Source organism: Girardinichthys multiradiatus, chromosome Y (genome assembly GCF_021462225.1).
Source record: "Girardinichthys multiradiatus isolate DD_20200921_A chromosome Y, DD_fGirMul_XY1, whole genome shotgun sequence".
NCBI classification, from domain to species: domain Eukaryota; kingdom Metazoa; phylum Chordata; class Actinopteri; order Cyprinodontiformes; family Goodeidae; genus Girardinichthys; species Girardinichthys multiradiatus.
This window is the reverse complement of record NC_061818.1, coordinates 33,697,207-33,705,451: the sequence shown is the minus strand read 5'-3', so window position 1 is coordinate 33,705,451 and position 8,245 is coordinate 33,697,207. Positions and strand designations below refer to the sequence as shown.

The window sequence follows — 8,245 nt, the reverse complement described above, 5'->3', positions numbered from 1 at the left end:
ATTGCCTCCATGCCACACCGCATTGAAGCAGTCATTTCTGCCAAAGGATTCCCGACCAAGCATTGAGTGCATAACTGTACATGATTATTTGAAGGTTGACATTTTTTGTATTAAAAACACTTTTCTTTTATTGGTCGGATGAAATATGCTAATTTTGTGAGATAGGAATTTTGAGTTTTCATGAGCTGTATGCCAAAATCATCCGTATTAAGACAATAAAAGACCTGAAATATTTCAGTTAGTGTGCAATGAATCTAAAATATATGAATGTTAAATTTTCATCATGACATTATGGAAAATAATGAACTTTATCACAATATGCTAATTTTTTTAGAAGGACCTGTATTAACTGAATATACATGTACAACACATCTTTCAAATTTCAATTTGTAAAAAGAAAATTTCTTCACTTCACAATTATGTGCTACTTTGCGTTGGTCAATCACATAAATCTTAATACAATATTTTACAGTTTGAGGTTGTAATGTGACAAAATCTAGAAAAGCTTTAGATGCTGTATGTTGAAAAGATATCTATAGTTAAGCTGTATCTGCATATATTCTATTCCTATACTCCATCTTTTTGATTTTTCCTTAATAAATGACAAATTAAAGCACTGAATGTGCTTTTTTTTGTTGTTCTATTCAAAAGCTTTAGATTTGTATGCTGCTATGTTTTGTAAAATAGGGAAACAAATGTATTTGAGCAGAAACTTCTCTTTTCTTTGGTAAATTCTCTCAGTCATCATCGATAAATCTGAGAAAAAGATTATGTTCTCTATAAATATATATATGTATAATTTTATCTAAAGCTTAATATTTAGTGAAGGTAACATAAACAACTATAAATTATTGTTGATATACACGCATTAAAACTGATTTTAGAAATAGTGATATTCTTGAAATAAATCTGACATTTGTCATTAAACTACATTGTGTACTGTAGCTCCCTTCAGCCTGCAGACCCTCAACTTGTTCTGGCTTCCAACTAATCCTCCTTGTTTTTATTTTATGTTTTATGTAGCAATAAACATCAAAAAATGAACACTGGCCATATATTAGTCTGTGTGTAATCAACACATACCAGAGTTTCACTTTTTGAATTGAATTATTAAAATACTCCCGGCATACTAATTTATTGAGATTCACTTATACTTTTTAAGCTGAAGTCAAAATGCCTTTTACTCAAGCCTTCTCAATATATGAAGTGGATAAAACTGTCCCAAAAAACTTCTAAGAACTTTATCACAAAGTGTAAAAGCAATGTATTTTTATCTAGAATTGAGGTTAAAGTATTGATAAGTAGTTATATTACTGGAAAACTTGTTTTCGGAGCAGCATGTTTAATTTTCCCCAAGGTATCAAACAACATTTAAGTTTCAGTAGAAACTCTGCAGTTTTTAGCTTATTTTATACATCATAGTACAGGACTATAAATACGTAAAATACCTGCTATAAGTTGTATTGGTTTACTGGGTAAAATTGAAAAGAATTACAAACCTTTATTAAAGGTCAAATAAGGAGCTGCAGCCAACCAAAGGAAAATATGTCCCAGTAAAAGCGCTTACCCAACTTCAAAACAACATTTAAGATACATTCAAAATAAGAAAAACACATTAAAACAATCCCCGAGCGCACTGAGCGTGAGATGACTGTGACTCAGGTGTGGAGTGATTAACTTAATTAAGAACAGCAGCGTAGATGAAAAACAGGCAGTTGAGACAAAACACAGAGCATTTCAAAATAAAACAGGAAGTTAAACTGAATGGGACAAATAAATTATTTATTTGAAAAGTTAGGGCATTTTAATATTTTAAAGACATTTGGAGCCTTTGGAATTCCAATAGCAACAAAACAAAGGAATAAAAACCAGAAATAAACTGGAAAAAAACTCCTTATGTTGGGGTGTTTTGTTGCAGCAAACATGACAAATTTGTTGTGTTTAAAATATTTTATTTCACCAATCAACCCACACAAACACAAACACACACACACACACACACACAGACACACTCAGCCAATTTTTTTTTAACATATTTACAAAACAATTGTCACTTACAAAACATTGCCCCATACACAAAAACATAAATATATTAATATAGATTCTCCCCCAAAAAAAGTATACAAATGATAATTGGCACATCCAGGAGACAGGCTTTATCACCAGCGTTGCATAATGTTTCCTATTTGTAAAACAGACGACTAAACCAGGCACATTCTGCAATACTCAGCATTAGACTGCTACAATATTTTTAAATCCAAACCAGGGATCCAGCCCCTTTAGTTGTACAAGATGTGTTTCTCTGAGCAGCTATGATACTGAAGATTAGTTACAGTAACTTAATCAAACCATCATTCAATTCACCTTTGATTGAAAAGATCAAAATAGAAGTAATCTTCACACATACTTTTGTGCAATCAGCAAAGGAAGCATGATTATTAAAAAACTACAGGGCGATTTTCTTTCAAGGAAAAAAAAGAACTGCGTTTATAATTAATGAGCAACATCAACACCTACTGGCTGTGCTTCTTAAAGGCAGACATCATTCACACATTTACATAAAAAATAGCATGATAAAAACATCTCAACTTGAATCCCTTTGGTTGCAGTTTTTTTCAGCATATAGATGATTCCTCATCAATCCAAGCAGGTTTAGGATGGGAAGTGTGTTTATAAATAACATATTCCTGCTCAGAAAGTTTGCCAGTTGTCCCAAAGAGTTTGATCATAATTTCTTTGTGGAGTTTTGTCATCTCAGTTTTTCTTCTCATCACCAGGAAGGAAGTAGGGGTTCTCGTGCCCTTCGACCAGATACGAGTAACGGGACATGTTTCTACCTTTGAAAGTCTTCATCTCCTCTGGGTTCAGATCATACGATCCTGACTGAAATGTCAGTGGAAGCACAAAGTGTCATTGTTTTTAACCAGTGGTAACTTGACATGTTTAGACCCAAAACCCCAAACAAACCAAACATACACTGATAACCCTACTGATTTATTGCTATTCATGTAACTAAATGTGCTACAATCGACCCAGAGAACAATGAAAACAACTGATGAGGTTTCCCCATCACCCTGAAATGCCACAACCATTGTGCATGCATGCTGTCTAAATTATCAGAAAGGGGGATCGAGGGAAATCAGAGCAAAGCCATAACTTACCTTTATCCATCCTTTTGGCGTCAGCTTAGACCCCTAAAGCAACATACTGTAAGTCAGGCAAAGCAGGGAGCAGGGTTGGGAGCTAATGCTAGTAGCACTGTATTTACATTCTGGATGATTGGATTAAATGCACACATATGTTTTCAAACGTATGCACAGTGCTGTATGAAAATGTGCATTTAATCATTTAGAGTGATAAATGACATCATGTGGATTTGCAGGTCAAAAACCCTTACCGTTTGTCTAAACTGTACAGAAAAGCAGGTGCAGGAAACACACTGTAACATGGTGGGGCCTAATTTTAATCTTTATTAAAACCAAATAATCAAGTTTGCGTTCTGGTGAAAGTTAGTGTGTGCTCGAAGTGATGATGGAGCAGCTAAAGCCTTTCTTTAAAAAAGCAGCAAAAGACAAGATAGATAGGAGCAAATGTTTGAACTTACAAAGCCATTGCTTTGTTGCTTTTTGTCCACCAGTGTGTTGGTGCTGCCCCCTTGTGTCATCTCTATGGAATCTGTTGAAGTCCAGTTAGTGTTAGCACGCGGGATGGGGGTGATGGTAATAGGCCATGATTTGTTCAAGTTCTCAGAGTATGGACTGGTGTTGCTGTTAGGCTTGGTCCTTGAGCATCTCCTCCTGATGAACACAGAGAGGAGAGAATATAACATGTATGACTGGTGTTATTTTTATTCTTTTACTTAAATTTTAATGTAGAACATGTTTCCAAGGAGCCAGACATTCTTTTGACCATTTAAAGTAGCCAATAGGTTTTCAGAAGGTCTTTTAAACTTTTTGTTTGGGTTGACATTGGCTGCTTTTTCACCGTTTTTCCCTCCAGGACCTGACCATTTTAAGACTAAGGTTTGTTTGTGGAGAGGTGTGGCTAAATAACAGATAACTCAAAGAAGAAACTATTTTTTAATTCTTCTAACACTGTAAGCAAGTTAAAATGAAGCAACAACTTTTGGAACAAACTCCAAAAAGAGTCTGATCTGTAAGTTTCCAAAAGAGCAATACAGTAAAAAGGATTACGGATCATGTGACTGAAGACAATATTGGATTTTCGTTGACTTTTGCCGCTGGTAGAGCCATAGCACCTCTTCCCCTCTTGACACAATGTTGCTGAGACAGCACAACCTTGCTGGATAAAAAAATGTTTGTGATATAAAAAACAAAACAGCAGATAATTTCAAAACTTCTCCCACATATCTGATATTTATCCCTTTTCAGTTCATCTTGAAAATCAAACACTGTAATAATCTTGTTGCGTAATGGTGCACACACCCTTAAACTAATACTGTACTGTGGCACAGAATCTGTCTAATTTAGTTTTGGGCTAACTAGGCCATTCCAAAACTTTATCTTTCCTCTCATGAAGTTCTTCTTATGCAGTTTTAAATGTGTGCTATAATCCTGAAAAATAAAATTAGTGTTCATCTTCAGCATGCAAACAGACTGCTGACAGTTTTGGTTCAAAAGTGACTGCTGTTTTGATCTGGAATTGAATCCACCTTGACAAAAACATTAGTTCCATCTGAATAAAAGTAACCCCAAGTCATGATGTTACAGAGGGTATGAAACTCTTTTGGGAATGTTGTGAAGGATGATCCATCTCTGAGGTGCTGTGTCCTTATTTCTAAAATACATGATATTCAGCTTTTACTCTTTTCCCTTTTTTACACATGCTGCGACAACATGGTCAGATACAAGGAGTGGACTGAAAATAAGTGACATTTCCAAATTTCGAAGAAAAGCTTCGACAATACTGATCAAAATCCTTTTAAATGGTTAACAGGAAAGTCTGGCTCATTGGAAGCAACGTATAAAGAAATTAGAGACTTACAAAATTTTACCCAGTACTGTCTCTTGTGCAGCTTAGTTTATTGTAAAGTAATATCATATACTATCATTTTGCTGTTAATCACATTGTGTAATTTTAAACACCATACAGCCCTTAAATACGTCAAACCACATGATGGAAGATGCCTGGCTACATAACTTGTTGCTGCAGCGAAATGGCAGTCTAGAAAAGTCAGGTAAAAGGCAAGCTGAGTGTGAGGGATTGCTGCAAAGTCAGTATCTGCAATCGGCTGGCTTTCCTTATTTAGACTATCTTATCTTCTCACTGGCAAAAAAAAAAATCGTTAATAAAGCTGAACTTGAATGCATCATACCTGGTATTGATTTGGGATGGTATGTCTGTTATGTCTGAATATGTCTATATGATTGGATTAAATTAAATATATTTATATATATAAATTGCATCTGTTTCTTGTAAAGTGCCTTAAGATGACTTTTGTTGTGAATCGGCTCTATATAAATAAACTGAGCGCAAAATGAACTTAAGTGACATATCAGCAAAGCAATATATTGACAGCAACCATAGATTTTCTTTCATAACAAAAGATTTTGGCCAAGATGCATGATACCTGCACAGATGACACAACCCAGTGTCAAACACAGGGAAGAAATAGCCAGAAAAAAAAAATTACGGTACTAAATAGCTTGAATATAAACTAAGCCACACAGTTTAACATAGTGCTGACATTAAAGAGGGTCTAAAAAGTAATATCTACGGTTCCTACCAGCAGCAGTAAACCAGCAAAGCCAGAACAAGGATAAGAAGAACTCCTCCTAAAACACAGGAGATGACCACCACTGCCAGCAGAGACGCTGCAAAGACAGGTAAAGTGTTTGCACAACAGACTCAAAGTTCAGCTTCATACTTTCTCTTCTGATATCATGATGCCACTTACAGTCATTGCAGTTGAAACCACCATACCCAAATGGACATCTGAAACAGAACAGTCATATTTGTAGCAGCATCTATTGCATTTACAAAGGAGTCCACCTGGGGGAGCTAATTCTTTAACATCAAATCAAAGTTGTGTGTGAAACGTGTGTGTACTCACGTCCGGCATGTATTCCCCACTGCCTGCTGCCCACTTGGACAAGCTGCAAAAAAGAAACACAACAACTCAGCTACACAATGTCTTTTAGTAAAGAGCATAACAAGCTACAGTTTCAGGCTCGCCACGCTCGGCTGCACTCTGCAGGCAACACAAACACACAACAGTACATTCCTTGGGAAAGAAACTGTTAGCAGAATTTGTTTGAAACGTATTTAATTATGGATTTTCCAACAGCTGATCTCATTGGTCACAACCCTGCATGCTCAGAGGCAAAGCGGTGATTCCTCCTCATGTTTCCAGGGTAACATCCCAGTTAAAAAGAAATAGATTAGAGAGATAAATGAAGATCGGGCTAAGGGTCTGCACGGAGAAAAGGCTACAGCTCTTGACTTTGCCTTTGAGTTAAACTCCCTGTTGCTTTTTTCCCTCATTCCCACACAGAAGTATGCTCAGAGAGCATACTGTTACTGTTCTCTAGACTATAGATCAGCTAAGAACATTTAACTTTGTCCACTTTTACAGTCAGTACATTTTAATAATGTATACAGTGTATGTTAAAAGCAATCACGTGTTGCCACATTACAATCACAAGCCTCGGTGTAATTTGTCTGAATTTTATGGAACAAAGTAGTGCATGATTTAAAGGGAAAGAAAAAATATATGGTTTTCCAGTTATGTACAAATAAAAATCTGAGAAGGGGGGTGTGCATTTCTATTTAGCCCTGTTTATTCTGATAACCCAAAAAAATCCTTTGCAAATGATTGTCTTTAGAGGTCCCCTCATTAGTAAATAGTAACCTCCATGTGTAATTTAATCTCAGCCTAAATCCAGCTGTTCTGTGAAGGCCTAACAAGAAAACATCAATGGACAAACAGCTTGTGAAGACTTAGGAACACAGCAGAGAGGCTGGGGAGAAAGCTATGGATATGTTTACAGCAGGGTCAGGTAAAAAAAAAGAAAATTCCAAGTATAGAACATCTTACAGGACAATGTTTACTGCTAACGTCTTAATCCATCATCTGAAAATGGAATAAGCATGGTACAACTATACACCAACGAAGATTTATCAATCGACCTAAACTGGAGGCTGGGTAAAGAGAGGATTTCCCAAAAAAGTAGCCAAGAGGCCCCACTGTGACTCTGGAGGAGCTGTAGAGATCTATAATTCAATTAGGAGAATCTATAAACCCAATAATCATTAATTGTGTACTATATGTATCTGGTCATTATGGATGAGTGGCCAGAAGAAAGCCATTATTGAAGGAAGCCAGGAGAACTCATATTTAAGGTTTGCGACATGTCATGTAGGGGACACAGGAAACCTGTAGAAGATTTCCTGGTCAGATTTCCTGAGCAGGTACGAGGAAGCCGGTCAACACTAGAAGACAACTTGTTAGAAGGTAAATCTTGGAGTGGAGCGGATGTTGACCTTCCAGCAGTACAACAAAAACCTAAACATATGGGCACAGCTATAATAAAAAGATTAAGATCCAAGCAATTTCACATGTTAGAATGGCCCAGTCAAAGCCCAGACCTAAACCCAATTGAGAATCTGTAGCAAAACTTGAAAGTTGACGTTCACAGATGCTCTTTATCCAATCTGTCTGAATTTGAACTATTTTATACAGGAGAATGAACTGAAAATTACATTTCTCGATGTGCAATGCTAGTAGAGACATACCTCAAACGAACTGCAGCTGTAACTGCAGAGAAAGGTCTACAAAGTACTGACTAGAGGTAGCTGGAGTGAAAACATATTCCATCTACACATTTTTATTTGTAAAAACAAACTTTAAAAACCACATTTCATTTTACTTACTCTTCACAACTATGTACTACCTTGTATTGGTTTATCACATTAAATCCCAACAAACACATGAATGTCTTGTTTCTGTGAAGTGTAAATGTGGGAGAGTTCACAGAAATACATTTGAAACACCCTGTTTATATGATAATTTATTATTATTGACACAAAACAATGTAAAGGCCATAAAAATATTTAACATATATGACACATTAGATACAACATGTACCTTTGCAGCTGATGTTGGAGTAGACCATGGAGATGTAGCCCTCTTTACAGGAGCAAAAAGCTTGGCCTTTGACCTGTGTGCATGTTGTGCTAGAGACATCACAAGGTAACGGCTCCACCTCACACAGATTTGTTGCTG

At 36.1% G+C, this 8,245-nt stretch overlaps 1 protein-coding gene across 2 annotated transcripts; it reads right to left on the bottom strand.

The window, feature by feature from the left end:
* Positions 1-1,805: 1,805 nt before the first annotated feature.
* Positions 1,806-8,236, bottom strand: si:ch211-198m17.1 (protein HEG). Of its 2 annotated transcripts, XM_047359649.1 has the most exons (7): positions 8,108-8,236; positions 6,074-6,116; positions 5,918-5,955; positions 5,747-5,834; positions 3,605-3,797; positions 3,162-3,194; positions 1,806-2,883 (listed from the first exon to the last, which is right to left on the bottom strand). In XM_047359649.1, the coding sequence occupies exons 1-7, from the start codon at positions 8,133-8,135 to the stop codon at positions 2,755-2,757; spliced, it is 552 nt and encodes a 183-aa protein (XP_047215605.1). In that variant the 5' UTR covers positions 8,136-8,236; the 3' UTR covers positions 1,806-2,754. The 2 variants fall into 2 exon arrangements, with proteins under 2 accessions (XP_047215605.1, XP_047215606.1); XM_047359650.1 differs by lacking the exon at positions 3,162-3,194.
* Between the last annotated feature and the right edge of the window lie 9 nt (positions 8,237-8,245).